Source organism: Trachymyrmex cornetzi, unplaced genomic scaffold (genome assembly GCF_001594075.2).
Source record: "Trachymyrmex cornetzi isolate Tcor2-1 unplaced genomic scaffold, Tcor1.1 scaffold16, whole genome shotgun sequence".
Lineage (NCBI taxonomy): Eukaryota > Metazoa > Arthropoda > Insecta > Hymenoptera > Formicidae > Trachymyrmex > Trachymyrmex cornetzi.
The window spans coordinates 2752773-2772032 of record NW_017296201.1 but is presented as its reverse complement, the minus strand read 5'-3'; the positions used below and the strand labels follow the sequence as shown (position 1 = coordinate 2772032).

Below are 19260 nucleotides of genomic sequence, written 5' to 3'. Positions count from 1 at the left end.
TCTAAATTGTTTTATTACAATCAGAGTCATGTTCACAAATGAAACATTTTGTTTAATACTCAATGACGGTATTTTCATCTTACAAAGGATGTATAAAATATTATCTCTGTTTAATTATAAATTAAGAAAAAAAAAACAATAAAAATGGAGATATATAGAATGTCAGAGTGTCAGGAACGTGAGTAGTTATGTTAAAAAGCCACGTAGACTTAAAAGGTGCATATTACAATAATTCAAAATCATTTGGACGAATTGAACCTTTCAGAGATGACGAAGGAGACTAAAAAAGATTCGATACGAACACTTATTTGGCACATTTGAACACATGTGTCCGCGTTGAAAATTGCATTATGACGTTTACATTACTCGTAGATAAATGGAACACAATATTAATGCATCTAACAAAGTAGAGGCTATTAGACTTTATTGAGCAAAGAGATTGGCAAAATCTGTTCTTCAGAAGAATAGAACATCAAAGAACATGTCCGAATTATCGGAAATCATTGTAATTCTCTTCGATCGATGTCATACAATCAAGATTCTCGAACGAAATCGAATGAAGACAATCGAGAAGTAGTCGAGTTGAAATACAAAAAGAAACGAGCGAATAATGATTGGTTTTCCATTATAACTAAATGTAAGATTTGTGAGGGAGATTATCCAGTTTTCAAATGCAAGAAAGAGAATCAGTTTGTCTGCTTATTATGTTTATTTTAATAATGCAAGCAGAAAATACAAAAATTAGCTGAAAGATGGAAGAAGGTTGTACAAGATGAGAGTGAATTGATTTAAATTTACTCTTTTTTTGTATTTTTAAAAATAAAAAAAGTATATGGAATGACTTTATATTCTAAAATACTTTAAATGGGTAAAAATAATATCTTTTTACTACAATTACGAAAACATTAAGTTGTTATCAGCGATCCTTATTTCTATGTACTTAAGTATATACATTTAGTTAAAAATAATTGGTCGAATTGACATCGATGGACCAAGGCCATCAATGTCGATCAATATCGATTCAACTAATTATTTCAAGGGGGGTGCAAGCAGAACACGAGTCATCATGACATCAAAATGACGTCAAAACTACAAGTCACTGAATCAATTATGATCCAGTTTAATATTATTTTAACGTTATCATGACTTATCCTACTTGGGTAGCATTCATATAAAAAATTTATCTTATATTATATTTTAATGACTCGCTTTAATCTTCCACGAAAAGCACTGTGTGTGCATGTATTTTACTTTTATAACTGTAAAATATATTTATATAAATGCGGTATTTCGAAAAAAAAATGTAAGTACCACGCTGTTCAGACAAATTTTACGTATCGCGCATTGCTCGACCGATGTAATTTGAATTATTTTTTTACTTATTTTGATTATCAATCTTTGAACGATGACTTATCCGTGCGAGAGCGCCGACTTTATGAATCACCCGGTATAAACAAACAAAGTCGCATAAGCATTATAGCATATACGCGCTTCCATATACGAGCGGAGCTGCCGGGGACAGTTTATCATGACGCGGAGACGCGTGCACGGTAAGCGGAACTCCTATAACTGGTCGCGAGCCTACGCGCTCCATAAATTGAATCGAATAAGGCTCGCGCGATTAAGGCGAGGAGCGCGGGCCCGTTGGTCGTCGGCGAAGCCACTTCCTTGACGCGCCGTAATAGCGGCTGCAGTGCCGTCTCGCACGTTGACGTCGTTGACCACCGTAACAGTATAACGTATAACATACTCGTACATACTCGAGCGAGTCGAGTCAGTGCGCCGGTTGCCATCGAACGCCCGTTAGAGGTTTCGGCGAGCTCGGAGCGAGCTCGGAAGGGGACTCGACGAAAACCGCGCCGGAACCCGGGACGGGAGCGGAGCGCCGGGCGAGGACGTTACTTTCCTGAGCGCTGCGTCGGCGGATCGTCTCGTTTAATCGCGAGGAAGCGGGACGGAGGATCGAGAGAACGAGAGAGACGAAAACACGAGTACCTGTCAGCCGAGAGACGTGCCTGTTCGGGGAATAATGTTACGGTGAGCCGCCGGCGGATTTATCAAGTCGCTCCGAAGTCCGCCAGTAGCCGTCGCGCGGCTGATAACGCGGCCCTTTAAACGCACACGCCGCGCAGCTCCAGCATTCCTCCTCTCTCGTTATTATTGCTCCTTTCCTTCTTTCCCCCGTTATTTATCGATACACGCGCGTTGCGACTTGCGTTGCTCCGGCTCGCTCTGTAGTCAGTCTGGAGTCTGGCGGCCAGTAGCGCACGCGTCGGCCGTCGCTACGTGTCACCGTGTCCGCGAAAGTCGAGAAATCCGTCCGACGCGGTGACGTTTTCAGAGTGACACGGAGCGACGCGAGATGCACGATAGTCGTTAGGCACTCCCGCGAGGGACACCGTCCTCGAGTCCGAGAGCGATTCATTTGGACTCACTCGCCTCGCCGTACGAACGGAAATATCTCCGCTCCAGCTGCTGTTCCGTCGCTGATTCCGTTCCGTTATAGGTTAGAACGTGTGATTTATGACACGCCGTCGCCAATCCCAATTCGACTGTTACTTGCGACGGACTGTAGGTCGTAGGGAAATGTATTGTTGGTGTAACAATAGGCGTTCGAATCTCATTTCAGATGTCACACTACAATAAAAATACCTGCGACCAAAGGACTGCGGTGATCGATCATGAAAGGAAATATCAGGAAGATTTGGAGCAGGCCAAGGCTCTCAGTTTGGAGACCTTGGCTCTAGAAAAATACAGATTGGAGAAGTTGCGATTGGAACTTAGTAACGTGCAGCAGGCGTGCCTCGCTCAAAACAATGTGTGCAATATGAATAGTGTGTCAGAGACAGACAGCTTGCAAGGAGAAAGGTGTATATTTCGTCACTCAATATTTTTCATTTTAATCAGTTGATTTTAACTTTACAATTGATTATAATTTTATATTATGTATAATTTGATATAATATATATCGATTACAATTGATTATAATTTTATAATATGTATAATTTAATATACATATATATAATAATTAAATATAATTTAATAATATTTAACTTGATAGAAGCATTACTGTTTACTGTCCAATAGTAATTACTTAAGTAATTTATGCATTATACAGGTCTCAATGCAGAAGTCGACCAAGACCTGGATGCATTAACACAAATCAAAAAAGTGCTGCAATATTAGCTCCGCCACCCCCAATACCATGTAGAAGAAATTCGACGACTGCCACATCAAGTCAAGATTCTACTGATCTAATCAATTTTACAAGCCCTGTAAAACAAGACAATTTGGCTGAATATTGTTCAACTCCACCTCCACCACCGCCGTAAATATATATTTTTGTCATAAGTATGTCTAGTTGAGAGACAAGGCAATTTTTTAAAGAACCTGTTTGCATTTAAATAAACATGTTTTTATAATTATTTTTAAAATTATATAACAATTATATTAATTCTATTTTGATTTTGAAATAAATCATGAAGCTTTTATATTAGCAATTTTTAAGTAATTTTAAAATCTGATAAATTATGTTGTTTTATGAACCATAATTTTTATCTTTACTTAAAAGATTGTAGCTATTAAAAACGTTTTGTTACAGAAAAGCACCAATAGAACCTAAATGGGATACCCATCCGTCATTATTGAAGAAACAATCAAGAGTATCTCGAAGCAACAGCTCAGTTGGCGCATATCAGTCTAGGGACTTTAGGTATCACTCCCTTTCCCCAGGCCCGCGATCTTCCACAGCACCATGTACACCAGGAACACCAGGAATCAGTCCTATCATGTCAAGAGCTAGTAGCGTTAGCAATAATGTACCTGATATTGCACCACAGGTGATATAGATTTCTATAGAAACCTCTTTGTTCTGAAATGAATATTCTAAACTCTCTCTCTCTCTCTCGCGCGCGCGCGCGCACAAAATTATTTTTTTTATTTATTTGTGCGGGGATTAATACGGAGCAGTCTGTTAAAACACACTTTTCTTTACAGCCTGCATGGAAATCTTTTATCTTTAAGCATTTTTTCTTCACGCAGGTATATCATATCTGAAGATTTGGAAGATGCTCATTTTCTCTTTTTTTATTTAGCATAATATTTTTTAATATTAAAAATAAATTATGTATATTTTTTATTCATTATTGTCTCTTAACCTTTAGACGGCGGAGGTTTATTTTCAAATTCTTACAGAGCTTTTCCTTCAAAAAAAAATTTGTTATGATTCATTATATGATTGTATTTCTTACCTCAAAATATGACACTGTTCCAGCGCTTCTATAATAGCAATTACCGTCCTGTAAAGGTTAATGAATGCAAAAAGATTTGAAACATTTAATATATATTCGATTGCTAGTTTTTACTAATTCTTTAAGAAAAAAATTATTATTAATTAATGACGAAAAATCCAGAGAATATTATGTTGTATATATTTATACACTTCTTTTTTAGATTCCTCCATTGCCTATAAATTATAGACCAACTGTTGCACCTGCCATATGTGCTCCATTTTGTATGGATGATGAGTTGAATGTATTAAAAGTGATAGAGAAAAAGCCAAATAGCAATCTTATAGATTTGAATAGTTTCGAGCAAACAGAAGACAAAACCAATGTACGAGTTAGCGTATTGGAAGCATTCGATCCATTACTTATTAAGACTGACAATGGAAGTAATTCTGTGCAAGAACTTAAAGATGGTAAAAATTAAATTTCATCTTCTCTAAATTATTAATATAATATAAAATAAATATACAAAAATAATAGCATAAAATAATATAGCCAAATTTTAAAACTCAAACACATGACTGAAAATACAAGTATATTGTATTAATAAAACCATAAAATATGTATTACAGGCAATAGGAGTCGACGCTGATTATCAATTAGCGCAATTTTTCTTAATACTAAAAATATAAACTTTAACTTTGAACGTTTCCACTCATGGTTTTCATCAGTAATCTTTCACCCTAGCGCAACGATTGGAGTATTGCATGACAAAATGATATCTCCAACGTTTTTCCTCTCAAAAATTGAACCATTTACTGTTGTGAGGTAAGTCACATACTCACAAAGTTAGAAAGCTGAGTGGCAATGAGAACTCAAGCTAAAATTATATGAAAGATTAAATTATAGTATGTATAATTTGAAAATTGATTCACCTCACCTCACACAGTCGGCGCTTCTACACTGAACAATGAATTTCTCTTATTTAATTACATTTTGTAACTCGTTAATATGTTATAAATTATCGTCAAATTTTAAAAAATAACTGCGAAAACAATATGTCTTGTCATTTCGACAGTCGGTTAAATAATGATTGCTAAACAAGTAACATAGCGGTCAATTTGAGAATTTCAATGTACGCATGATGCATATATTGAAATTCTCAATAAACTTTAAGGCTTGTTCGTAATATAATATATGTTATAAACTTGTTTGTCTTCAAATTGACCGCTATGTTACTTGTTTAACAATAATTATTATTGTTTAACAATAATTATTATTTAACCGACTGTCGAAATGACAAGACACATATTGTTCTCGCAGTTATTTTTTAAAATTTGACGATAATTTATAACATATTAACGAGTTATAAAATGTTACATAAGAGAAATTCATTGTTCAGTGTAGAAACGTCGACTGTGTGAGAGGTGAGGTGATTATTAATTTTCAAATTATACATACGATAATTTAATCTTTCATATAATTTTAGCTTGAGTTCTCATTGCCACTCAGCTTTCTAACTTTGTGAGTATGTGACTTACCTCACAAAAAACAGTAAACGGTTCAATTTTTGAGAAGAAAAACGTTGGAGATATCATTTTGTCACGCAATACTCCAATCGTTGCGCTAGGGTGAAAGATTGCTGATGACTCAAACCATGAGTAGAAACGTTCAAAGTTAAGGTTTATATTTTTAGTATTAAGAAAAATTGCGCTAATTGATAACCAGCGTCGACTCCTATTGCCTGTAATACATATTTTATGGTTTTATTAATTGTTCTAATTAAAGGAGTCTGCAAAAACTTATTAGTTTTTTGTTAATTTGTAATTTATCGTTGTATATTCTATTATTCTGACATTATCGTTGAATAATTGTTACAGATTCGCAATCGCAAATTAGTGGCAGTGTATATGATCCATTCGATCCGTTTGATTATATGTATAGCACAAATGAAAGCGTCAACTCGGATCCAGTTTATGCCGCTGTGGAGAAATCTGCAAAATCGCCAGCTGTGTCGCCAGCTGCACCACCTCCACTGCCTCCTCGAAATTCGTCCGCATGGAATACCATAGAGAGACGAAGAACTTGTTTAGATCGTCGAGTAAGTCCCGAAAAAATTTAAAATTAAAAGTCCAGCTTTTAGTAAAACAGTTACACTCTTTAATATTATTTTTAGCAGAAGCGCCAAACACGATTGTATGAAAATGTAACAGTCATTAAAACTAGATCGTCTCTGCATGATTGTGATCTGAAGGCGTTTCACAACATGATAAAATCTATTCGAAGTTAGTAAAGGACGTTCTTTTCTTATGGTATACTAATACACTTTTTATTGTGCTCATAACTTGGCTCAATTTTAGGCGAGTTTCCGTTTAATAATCCTAGTACAAATATTGGATATGTTGTTAGCCCAATAATGGAAAATCTATATCCAGATGGTACAAGTATAAAATTAGTAGTTCATCCACAATTACCCAGTAACGATAAAGATCTTGTACCATCTATTACTTTCACTTGTAATGGTAAGTTAAAAAAAATTTATTTTCAAAGTAAGAGAATGCTTTCTCTTTTTTTATATTAAAATTGTATTAAACATTATGTTTCAGTGAATTGCAGTGTCGAACATGTTATCTTGAACGTTGCCTGTTCCTTAGATGATGAAGATACAGTAAATGTAGAAAAGTATTGTTTAAGAGTATGGGGACTAGCTGAGTACCTTGCACCTAACACAACCTTAGCACAATACGAATACATACATTTGTGTATTAAATTAGAAAAGGATATCGAGTTAGCTATAATGAGCAGGGCACAAATTAAACAATCCATTGCTCGAACGGTTAGTATGATGAATATGTTATACAAGCATTATTACAACGTATCACAAGCAGACTATTTGAATCGTTATTCTACTTTTTCTTTTCTAGTTGCAAGATGACAATTGTGATCAATCTCTAAAATTAGAAGACATTCTACCAAATGAACCATCGCAACCTATTTCATACGATACATTACTTATTTTACTAGGTATATATATTCATATATATATATAAGAAAGAATTTTTATTAATGATATATTTACAATGTACATTTTGTTATGTTATTTATTGTAGAGACAGTCGAAAAGGAAATGGAACGCGTAGAAACTGCAGCGTTACAATTGGCAACCACAAATCAAGGTTCTACCTTATTACCTCAACTTCAACCGCACGGTGTAGTACAAGCTGTTAAAGCAGTATGTGCCTTAATGGGAAACATTGAAACATTTGAAATTACGGAAGCTGTTGACAATTTCGTAAATGCTTGCTGTCAATTTCTGCCGCAAGTTCATACAGCGAATATAGACTGTAAAAAGCCGGAGATTATACATGAAGATGGCGATTACGCTGTGGTTACTTTGAGGAAAAAGTTTCCCGATGTGATTGCCTCTCATTGTCATAAAATTCGCGACGCAATTCAAGAACTTGTCGAGACGTATTGTCATGCATTTAAGGTCGACTTTCAATTGAATAGCAAAGGAGAATTTCCGACAAGTAAGAAGTTACACTAATTTTTTAACGCAATATATTTTGTATAAGATAAAATTATAATATAATCATGATATACTTTCTCTTAATAGATACACTGATTGCGACAGAAGTAATCGATACTATTTTGGTGCGTGTTGGAGCTCTGCATAGGCTACCAACCACATGGAAACATGACGATTATATAGTGGCAGCTCAAATTTTTCATGGAACCAGACCTGTAGGAAATCCAGTTTTGTCGGAACCAATGACGGTTAGCACGAATTTTTATCCAAGAATTTTATTTAATTCATGGTAAGTACGAGAATGCACTTACAATGATTGAAAATTCCAAATGTAGATTTAATAAAAATTATACAAATTGTAAGGTTGGAATTTCGTGGAGTAAGTGTGTGTCAAGTGCCACGGGAGGCGAGACTTGTGTTAGTTCTTTATGGACGTACGCTGCAGCCTGCGGAGCACGAATCTAACTCATCTGCGGAGAACGCAATGCAAAAAGAAGAACTTGGATGGGGTGCTATACAATTCTTCGATTATGACGGGTAAATGACGCGTCCGCCACAAATTGTTCTTTGCATTCAGCTTTTTATCTTTCTTGACTGAAACTTTTATAGTCACCTTGTATTTTTTGTTGCTTCATACATATACCTTTATATATCTTTATTTTAATTCTAGCGTTATGAGCCAAGGAAGCTTTTTTCTCTCTCTTTGGCCAGCTATCGCAGACAAACGATTAGGTCCAGCGCCAGCGCCTGGAATTCATCCCCGTGGCGATACTCACCCCATTATAGGACTAGAATTACCCGATTACGGAGGAAAAGTTTTATTTCCCAATTCTTCGGAATTGCGAGATTATGACGTGGAATCGTTAGATTTTAATTCGTTAGATCAAAATACGCAAGAGCTATTAATAGACATTACACAGCAAGATACATTTTCGAGGTATGTTGTAATTTTGTGATTAAAAATATAGATTTTAATTTTCAAAATAGTATTTTTTTAAAAGCTGATTTCTATTTCCAGACCACCTATCGATGAAAGAGAAATCTTATGGGAGAAAAGGCATTATTTACACGATAGACCTGAAGCTTTACCAAAAGTATTACTAGCTGCACACAGTTGGGATTGGGCTTGTCTACCAGATTTACACGCGTCGCTTAGAATTTGGAGTCCACTGCCTCCAGTACAAGCATTACAGTTACTTTTACCATGGTATGCACTACTTATCGATTATTTCTTTATTACAGCTTCTGAAGAACCGTTTTGTAAAACGTCATGTTTTCTTATAGCTTCCCAGATATGAAAGTTAGAGAGATGGCAGTTGATTGGATTCGCGAGTTAAGTAATGATGAATTGGTCGATTATCTACCGCAATTACTTCAAGCAATAAAACATGAGACATATGAAGCATCACCTCTAACTCGGTTCTTATTAGAACGTGCCTTACTTTCACCAAGAGTGGCTCATTATATTTACTGGTTGCTAAATCAAGCTCTGCCGGGACAAAGTCCCCAGGTACAGGTTGGGTGATCAACATTGGTGACGTTATTAAATACTTACGCATTTGCATTAAATACTTACTATATGGCTTGTAAATGAAAAATAACTTTTTTTATAACTGTATAATTAAAACATAGAGAATTTCTTCATGCGATATGTATTAGTAATATTAATAAGTCGCTAATATGTTATTTAAACTTTTTTATATTAAATTATAAAGCGCATTTATTTTGTAGAATTCTGCTGAAATCTCAACGGAAGATGACAAAGCAATTAGTTGTGCTCGTTATCAACGAAGATTGCAATTAATGTTGAGAGCGCTATTAGCAGTTATCGGAGATGCGCTGAGAAACAGTTTTCTTACTCAACAATTGCTAGTTAAAGTAGGTCTTAACTTTTATATCCTGTTTACTTCAAATGATCTTACTTATTTCAAATATACTTTAAGTTGTAATTTGTACAGAATCTGCATCAAGTGGCTGAAAATATTAAAGTTACAAAGGAATCTTTACGAATGGATACGCTTAAAACTGGTTTACAAGAAATACACTGCCACTTAAAGGAAGACGATGGAACATGTTTACCACTATCTCCTAGTAAACTAGTATTCGGTATCAATGTACAGACATGTGCCTATTTTCCATCGTTCACTCTTCCATTAAAAATTAACTTTATCAGTTGTGACAATGTTATAAACCCGGCGATATTCAAGGTACATTTTCGATGAATAATTTGTAAAAATATTCTGCAAAACATTATCTTCTTCCAAAACTTTGATATTAATACACACATCGTGTTTTTTTTCTAGGTTGGCGATGATTTACAGCAGGATATGTTGACCCTCCAGATGGTGCGCATTATGGACAAATTGTGGTTGAAGGAAGGTCTTGATTTAAAAATGGTTACTTTTGCTTGTGTGCCCACCGGCCACAAACGCGGAATGATAGAAATGGTAACGAATGCAGAAACATTACGGAAGATCCAAGTCGAGTTTGGACTAACAGGATCATTTAAGGATCGACCGATCGCGGAGTGGTTAGCGAAACATAATCCTTCGGAACTGGAATATGAAAGAGCGGTGGATAATTTTACTGCTTCTTGCGCTGGCTACAGCGTTGCCACTTATATTTTAGGAATTTGTGATAGGCATAATGACAATATTATGCTAAAGACATCTGGTCATTTATTTCATATTGATTTTGGAAAATTTCTTGGTGACGCGCAAATGTTTGGAAACTTTAAGAGGTATGTATATATCGTAATATTACGTTTTATTTATTTCTGCACTTACACTATACCATATTTTAAAAGAATAAAAAAGAAAAAATGTAATCTTGATACAATGTATTCTTGCTATTACATTTTTAATCAGAGATAGGACGCCATTTGTACTGACGTCTGATATGGCATATGTTATAAATGGTGGTGATAAACCTTCAGCGAAATTTCATCATTTCGTCGATTTGTGCTGTCAAGCTTTTAATATAGTGCGAAAACATGGAAATCTTATTCTTCATCTTTTTGGATTGGTATGTCTTAAAATATTTTTAAGCTTAGAGGAAAGTAATTATTATGTAATTATGTGATGCACTCAATGATTTTAATAATTTCTAATAAAACATATGATAAAAGTACGTACATTCACACATCTCACACTTATAATTTTAAAATAAAAGTTACATCTTTCTATAGTTTTCATGCAAAATATGATAATAAATTGTTAGAATCATATGTTAATTTCTTTTAGTTTCCAATAAATTTGTTTGCTGCTATATATATATATATCATAATCTTAAATTTTATATATATTAATATTTTCAAATTTTATAGTTAAGGTAGACGAATTAAAAAGAATAGTTCAAATTTAAGTAATTTAAATGAATCATTTTGGAAAGATGTTTTTGATGTGATGAGCTGATGTGTGTGTGTTTTGAATTAATTATTGTAATAAATGCAAACGCATTTCATATGAATTATGCAAACAATTAGACCGAATATATTTGAAATAAAGAATTTTGTAAGTTATGTGGTCAACCACACCGCTATGAAAACAATAAAACCACAACGGAAGAACATATCCGTGTGTTTTATCAGAAAGCGGACCGCTATCTCACTAAACTATATGCGATGTAGTTAATTAGTATTTATCGCCCGCGCTTATAATATCGTATGCTGCAGCAGTCTGAGTCAATCATGTTAAGAGTAAAGTGTTAGAAGTGAGTAAAAAAGTTCAGGATTTGTTGTACAATCCGACGGAGAGCATTTACACAAAGATCACAGCAAAAAAATAGATACATTAGTTATTTTCTAATATTTAACGAATATATATATATATATATATAAATCACAATGGATAATTTAATATCGCGAAAGAATCTTCTCAGTGATTTGCACAAACAAAGTATCATAGCGCGAAAGTTGCACGATATCGAAATAAAAGATCATTTAAACAAGGCGAGAATGAACGACTATACGACTTCGCAGATGACTTCATCCGGTATCCCTGGGGTGACCGTGGACGCAGTTAGTTACGTGCAGAAAGCACTGCTTCCTGGACAAACAAATCCCGAAGCAGCGGCGACTTTCGCTCGTATGATAGAAAGTTCACTGAAAAGTTGGTTTACGCAATTTAACTTTTTCTTGCATAATCTGGCGCAGATGAGATTCTCTGGAGATCACAGTGAGGGGGAATTACTATCCTTCATTCCGCGCACGTACACGTGAGTCTTTTACTTTTGCTAAACGTTATAAGTAAAAGTATAACGCTCCAAAAAATCGAAAATCTTAAAAGATTTTGCTCGATTTTTGCACGGATAACAGTTGATGTATTAATATATTTTTTAAATAATTATTACAGAATGCAGCAAGAAGGTGAATTAACAAGCGTCCAGGTTCATGGATATCAGAAACGCTATGATCCGGAGAAATATTACATGTACATTTTACGAATACAACGGAAGGGTCAACCGGATCCAACATATCTATTCCGATCATACAAAGAGTTTTGCGAATTCTATCAGAAATTGTGCATACATTTTCCACTTGCTAAAGTAACCAGGTAAATATTTTATATTAATTACATATTCTTTTTACAAATTCCTATTTTTATTTTTATCTTCTACATTGTTTAATATAAATATTGTAACATTATTATAATCTTATACACATATTCATTCTAATGCAAAAACTAAGTATTAACATTTTCTTACCCATACAGCACTGATTTCCAAGGAATGTCTCTGAAAACATCCAATGTTAAGGATGTTTTCAGGATGTCCCTTGGATAAAATGTGCTGTGTGCATATACTAAAATATTTTATATAAATATATGAGATTATAACATATAATGCATATTTAATTATATTCTATACAGTTAAATTATGTCTCAATTTCAAATATAGTGTATAAATAAATGCGAACAAACGTGTATATATATATATATATGATATATATAAAAAAGTATAAGATAGTAAGAGATGCCGAATCGAGACAAAAGTATCCCTTTTTCATGCTGAACTTCTGTATATATGCATGCATTATTTAACATTTTCCTCTTATTAGATCACTAGCTCGTTATCTGAATAGATAGGATTTTTTGTATCTGACATATTCTGATCTTTAGTTATCTTATTTAATTCCTCGCCACGTGCCGATTCCTCTTTTACATTTGGATCTTTGATGGAAGTAGAAGACTCTGCATTTTCAACCAAATGATTATTTATCTGTGGTTTGTTGTCAATGTCTTTTACCGTGATTTCCTTTGAATCAATAATTGACGATGATGTTTGATTTGTAAGATCTGCTCTTGAGCGGTCATTTTTCGCTGTTTCGTTATCACCACTTGACGTTGAATCATTTATGATTAAATGAGGCGCAGTTGACAATGAGACTTCCACATTTTTTTGAATTGCCGGCTCGAATGAAATTCTCCGATATAAACCCGTCATTGCTGGAACTTTAGACGCTTCTTTTTCCATCGATAGACTTGCCCGAAACCATTTTAGACCCATTTTCTTCCAAAATTTAATATTAAACTTCTGGAAATCAGTTAATTTATATTGAAGATTTTTAAATTTTAAACGCATTCTTAAATTACCTACAGATAACATTTCCGTACTTTTATTGATAATATTAAAAATATTTTACAAGCTCTTTGTAAATATTACGAAAATATTGTATCGTATAAACATAATATAAAATTACTCACTCTTGTGAAAAGAAACGATATATTAACAAATTGCGATTTCTCTTTCGAGAATAATATATATTTGTGGAACGTAAATTGTATCCTAAAAAGTACATTATATTTTTTATTTTGTTATCTTACAATATTAATTTTGCTTATACAAGATGACGTGCAATGTAGAGTGGTATAATTATTTTCTTCCAATTAGAAAAATTATTTATACTTACAATATAGAACTCTTAAGACAATTATCATCACCCGTGCTTTCTTTAGACGAAAAAAGCAGATGTTCCAGATCGAGGTTTAGTTGAGTAATACCTTTAAAAGTGGAAACTATTATGGCGTGTTATGCTGCCACAAATTCGCGACGCAGAGCGAAGACAATATGTCGTATGAGATATAAGAAGATATCTTAAACGCAAAAACTCTACGCCCACAATGTCATACCTTTTGATATGCGTTATCTTTAGATCATCTGATATTAAAGTCTGACATCTCATATCTAACAGTCTTAGTCATACAATGATTAACTTGCGAGCATAACACAATTCACTAAACGTTAAAGGAATACATTAATTAATATAACACTTTATTCACATTAAAACACTTGAGTTTAAATTCATTCTTTCTCTTGCTACAGTACAAAGAGATCTCAATGTGACTACTACTCAATACAGTGCTATATATCCTGTACGATCTCTGTTATGTTGTTTATTTACGATAGTATCTAATGATAGCTTGATTCTTCGAGACGCGAATAGCGATGTTTATGAATATGGAAACATCCTGTTCACTCGCATTGCGAGAATAATCTCGAATCTCTCTGTTTGTGTTTCACAGCTTACCAAGTGGAATTAGCGTGGGACGTTCTAATATTAAACAGGTAGCCGATAAACGACGTGCGGATATAGAAAAGTTTCTTGTGAGTCTATTTAAAATGGCACCGGAAATATCCCAAAGTGATCTGGTATATACTTTCTTTCATCCACTGTTACGAGACCAAAAGAATCCCGACATTCGTTTGCGTAAAGTCAAAGGTATATTTTGGTACATTTGAATTTTCTAAATATATATTATTATTATTATTTGTAAACGCTGTTTATTATATGCTCCGGAATATAAATCTGCACAACAACATTTATACATTTGTATAAATGTTGTTGTGCAGATTATTTTCACAATACGTTTATTTTATATTAATAATAAATTGAACAAAAATTAAATTATTTATTATAGCAAAATATTAAAATAATAAAATACAAATATGTAAATAATAGTATCTCTAAAATAATGATGTTCTGAAAAATATAACTTAGCGATCGTTTAAAACTTTGCGAAAATAATTTATGGACTAATATATGTATAATATAATATAATTTTTATTTATATAACAGTTGGAAATAATTGGTGGGCTGAGAAGAGAGTCAGAGATAACATGCAGAATGGTCAAATCAAATTGGCTCTTCATTATGTTCGCGGCACTTTATCTGTCATGGTTTGCCATGCACGAGGTCTCCCCAAAGTAGCTAATGCTCAAGAGCCAAATACATATGTGAAGGTATATCTCAAGCCCGATCCTACAAAGGCAACGAAACGGAAAACAAAAGTAGTAAAGAAGAATTGTCATCCATCATTCATGGAGATGGTAAATAAAGTCAGATTTTTATAATAAACATAAATTATAAACACTTAGAAAATGGATAAATAATAGATATAATACAAAGGTGCATTAATTGCTTAATTAGACAGTAAGCTTAGTAATAATCCATTTTTTGCACTAGTTGGAGTATAGAATGCCTCTAGAAGTGATCAAGGAAAGAACGCTCGAAGCAACGATATGGAATCATGATACTTTACAGGAGAATGAATTTCTCGGTGGTATAAGTTTGCCACTCGGACATGTCGACTTGACGAACGAAACTATTGAATGGTTCCCACTAGGTAATGTACGATGAAGCGAGTATAAAGACTGCCCTGGAAAACATATATAGAAGTCTCTTTTAATGCTCATAGATATTATTAAAATCTAAATGATATCATTATTAGCGCACAATATTAAATCTTTTTTATTATGCACAGCCAAGTGCAATAATCATCGTGCTTTATGACACAGAAATAATGTTTATTTATCTAATTTCGTATATCTAGCAGAACTTCGTTTTTCTTTTACGAAGATTCGAAAAATAAACGTGAAAAATTATGTGATATCTGAAAGAAGATAATTATACGCAGAAGGAGAGTCAACTTTTATAATAATTGCTAAAAAATATAGTTTATACATAATGACGATAGTATAGAATCTGAAAAGGATCTAAATTAAGTCTGCATAACAAGTAGTTTAGGAACGATACAAAATTTTACCATACAGAAATTTTGAATTATATATATCACACTGTATATTATTTTAATTATATTTTTAACATAATATATTTGAAAATATGACAAATTCAGCATGAATTTAATAGATTTATATTGGAGGTTTACTCTTTTATATACAAAATTTTATACACTTATTTATTTATATCACTTTTTACTGACTACTGATCAACAATTGTAAATAGAATGTACTTTATATCGTATAAGTATGATAATGAAATTTGTAACAAACTATTAGATTAAGCTCTTGTACACTAAAGTAGTTTTATGATTCCAGCGAAAGAGTTTGCAGTTTTTTATTACAGACATATATCTAATCATATAAAAATAGTATATGAAAGTTGAATTTGATACACAACATGTAGTGGAATCATGTTTTACGAACTTTTACGGTGTTATTTTATTAGGAAATTATTAATAAAGAAATCTAATAATTGTCTATTTATATAATGGCCTCATTTATAAATGTACTATTGATGACTCTGTACATAAATACTCTATCAAATCTGTGTAATAAATCATTTTTAAATTATCCATTATGTGTATGTTTCATTGCGTATATCACACATTGTTAAAAAATTATATTTTTACAATTACTTTTGCATTAATTAGCTCGGAACATTTTTACTCTTTTGTTTAAAAACAATTGCCTGCAGTTAAATAAGAAAAATGTTTAATAATTTATTCCATACGTTTTATTTAAATAAAAAAAGAATTGTTTATATTTATAATTTTTCATTAAATCAACTTCCCTCTTTGTCAGAAAGGTAATATTTATAAAAATAATATGTAATATCGATAGAACTCTAATGAAATGAAGTTTGTTAGTTCTCCTAACTTCTCCGCTGAGGCGCCACTAACACTTTAATCTCAGCCTCGGATCGCTTCAGACTGTTCGGACAGCGGATTCCGAGATCAGAAATATCAAAATGGTTAGATATCAAACAACACCATTTGCTAATAGCATTTAGAGAATATAAGCTAGCACACATATTTACGTACACGAACACGGCTCATGCTTAGTGTGTCCTAGCTTATATACTCTCTTTATGCTACCAGATTAACAAAGTAATGAATAAAATTTATTGAAGATGAATTAAAAATTTAAATTTTCAAATTTATATATGTGTCTTGAATAAATTTTGTTCCATAATTTGTACTACAGATTAAAATTCACATCTAATTCTCATTAGTCCTACCAAATTAATTAATTTTTAAAAATTAGGAGTCTTGTTAATTCCTTTGTTGTTAATTCCTTTATTTAATTTTACACAATTTAATAAATATATATAAAAATAATTTAGTATATATACACATAATTTATGCTGTGCCTACATCCTAGGTAGCAAAATTCGTCACTTTGACGTCAAATTCAAGTCATGTTTGTACAAATGACGTCAAGTGACCAAAAAGTGACCAGGTTTTTATTCGACAGCATTCCATGACATCATACTGATGTCATTTTGTGACAATATACTGATGTAATTTTCGTAATGTCAATCCGTGACATCATATTGACGTCATAAGTCGTCAGGGTAGTATAATGGTCAGTAAAAGTTCAAAATATATGACAAACTTTGCTACCTGAGATAAAATGTCTTTAAACATATGTATTTTGTATAGAGAGGCGTTGCTTTGTGCTTTTAAAGCTGTAATTTATTTTAAAACCCATTCAAAATTGTGTAAGATAATCGATGGTGTTTTTAATTCTTTCGTGTACTTTTTTCGCAAGAATTATGAATCGTAAATTGCGAATTTTTGGAATTCCTGATTCTGATTACTTTGATCAAATTTAACCACATTACAGAAATCTAATACTAATTAATTTAATACTGGCTAATTCAATACTGAAAATAGTAATTATTTATTTTAAATAATAAAAACTGTTGTTTAATATTTAGAATACCTTGCAGGTACTCTAGGTCCACTTAAATTACAAATATATGTATAATGCGGATAGAAATTGGACATTTCTATGATAATTTAATTTACTAAAGGACTGTAAAAAACCGTCTCAAATTTGCAATATTAGATTTCTATAACGAAACTTAATCACGGTAATATTAAGCGCCACCATAGTTTCGTACAATGCATTGCAACAATATATAGTAAAAAGACCAACGACGACAACCCTTCTGTCCAAAAGGTCTTTCAGGTTTTTGTGTCCTTTTTTTTTACAGCTTTTCTTTCTCGAACTTGGAGCGAAACTAATGCTGAAAAAAAATTGCCTATATACCTACATTTTTTTACGTGCAGTTTTTTACATGTTTATCGAGGGTTACCAATTGTAAATTATTGTGATATATTACTATATATTATTAAAGTAACTAAATCCGACCTACGAAAAATAGTAATGATGTCTATCGGATGTTCCGCCCAAAGGCAGTTTTTCTAAACGCTTTCCGAATGTGGGGATCAATCCAGCATTACAACAAATAAATTTATGATCGAAATTTGAACTTTATGAATTTTCATTTCGTTTTGCGAATGCACGTCGTAAAAAAGTTTCCAACCGGAACGCATGCAAAAAATAGATAAAATCCTCTTTTTGATATACAATCATTTTTGCACGCGATTGTTCTCATGGTGCATTGTCATTTAACGTTTCGTCAACTACTTAATAATTTTATAATTCTGTTATATAAAATATGATATGTAAAATTTAATATAAAATCTGCATTACATAAATATTTTTTACATAAATGTTTTTTTATATACATTTTGTATCTGTTTTACATTACTTGTATGTCTCTTTGTTGGATGAAGGAAGAAAGGAATGGGGAAGGAGGAATAATACATGGAAAAAAAAATCTTTTTATCGAAGTTAGGCCTGTTCCCGGCGGCGCTGTTAATGAGTAATTTTCTGGTAAGTATCCCACGCAATACACGCGAAACTTCACGAGAATGAGATAGAGCCGTTGTTGGAGACACCATCGTAAATATTATGCAATCGCAATTAATAGCTCTCGTGTGTACTTACCGAGATATCGTACACGCGCGGTCGTACGACAACTGTAACACATATGATGTAGCGTATATCATAGCACAATCATGCGTATAAAATTAAGTTATTCGTTTAATTCATCTCTTCTCGACAGCATCGAATTTCAAATGAAACAGATGATTATTCACGTTTCTTTCTTTTTAACTATTAGAAGTGTCTAAAATAAAACATCATTTGTACATATATCGCTCTGCGATAAGCAACGTTGTCTACAAGATTTTGTGTCTTGGCTGTGATATCATACGTTGGCCAGAAAACAATTGAAAACTAGGATTTCTGAACACTGAAATCTCGTAAAAATAGTTCAACTCATTTTGTGATTACTGGAGCATGAAATCCATTACAGCCACTTTGCTCAGGACGACGTCATAATATTACAAGAGATAACAATAAAAAATTTATTTCCGGAATGCTTCATATTAGATGCGAAAAAATTGTAAGCAT

At 32.8% G+C, this 19260-nt stretch overlaps 2 protein-coding genes across 10 annotated transcripts; one reads left to right on the top strand and one right to left on the bottom strand.

The window, feature by feature from the left end:
- The first annotated feature begins 1787 nt into the window (after positions 1–1787).
- On the top strand, positions 1788–15791 carry Pi3K68D (phosphatidylinositol-4-phosphate 3-kinase catalytic subunit Pi3K68D). 7 transcript variants are annotated; one of them, XM_018504059.1, is made up of 26 exons: positions 2020–2037; positions 2342–2506; positions 2630–2868; positions 3119–3328; positions 3602–3839; positions 4453–4699; positions 6107–6327; positions 6403–6511; positions 6587–6748; positions 6833–7062; positions 7151–7250; positions 7337–7756; positions 7843–8044; positions 8119–8292; positions 8426–8692; positions 8774–8962; positions 9040–9271; positions 9487–9633; positions 9714–9962; positions 10059–10495; positions 10623–10779; positions 11735–11970; positions 12108–12308; positions 14277–14473; positions 14831–15081; positions 15218–15791. In XM_018504059.1, the coding sequence occupies exons 3-26, from the start codon at positions 2630–2632 to the stop codon at positions 15389–15391; spliced, it is 5289 nt and encodes a 1762-aa protein (XP_018359561.1). In that variant the 5' UTR covers positions 2020–2037; positions 2342–2506; the 3' UTR covers positions 15392–15791. The 7 variants fall into 7 exon arrangements, with proteins under 7 accessions (XP_018359562.1, XP_018359566.1, XP_018359563.1 ...); XM_018504060.1 differs by lacking the exon at positions 2342–2506 and having other exon boundaries at positions 1788–2037; XM_018504064.1 differs by having other exon boundaries at positions 1788–2506; positions 6406–6511; positions 9040–9265.
- LOC108758867 (uncharacterized) lies at positions 12735–19210 on the bottom strand. Of its 3 annotated transcripts, XM_018504065.1 has the most exons (3): positions 13664–14004; positions 13458–13539; positions 12735–13287 (listed from the first exon to the last, which is right to left on the bottom strand). In XM_018504065.1, the coding sequence occupies exon 3, from the start codon at positions 13258–13260 to the stop codon at positions 12808–12810; it is 453 nt and encodes a 150-aa protein (XP_018359567.1). In that variant the 5' UTR covers positions 13261–13287; positions 13458–13539; positions 13664–14004; the 3' UTR covers positions 12735–12807. The 3 variants fall into 3 exon arrangements, with proteins under 3 accessions (XP_018359567.1, XP_018359569.1, XP_018359568.1); XM_018504067.1 differs by lacking the exons at positions 13458–13539; positions 13664–14004 and adding an exon at positions 19205–19210; XM_018504066.1 differs by lacking the exon at positions 13458–13539 and having other exon boundaries at positions 13664–14005.
- Positions 19211–19260: the final 50 nt, after the last annotated feature.

Excerpts from the sequence above, each read along its gene's own strand:
- LOC108758867 (XM_018504067.1), bottom strand. The coding sequence starts at position 13,260 with ATGGGTCTAAAATGGTTTCGGGCAAGTCTATCGATGGAAAAAGAAGCG.
- Pi3K68D (XM_018504060.1), top strand. The coding sequence starts at position 2,630 with ATGTCACACTACAATAAAAATACCTGCGACCAAAGGACTGCGGTGATC. Across the intron at positions 3,329-3,601 it reads ACTCCACCTCCACCACCGCC|AAAAGCACCAATAGAACCTA; the intron begins GTAAATATATAT and ends GTTTTGTTACAG. Across the intron at positions 8,045-8,118 it reads AGAATTTTATTTAATTCATG|GTTGGAATTTCGTGGAGTAA; the intron begins GTAAGTACGAGA and ends ACAAATTGTAAG.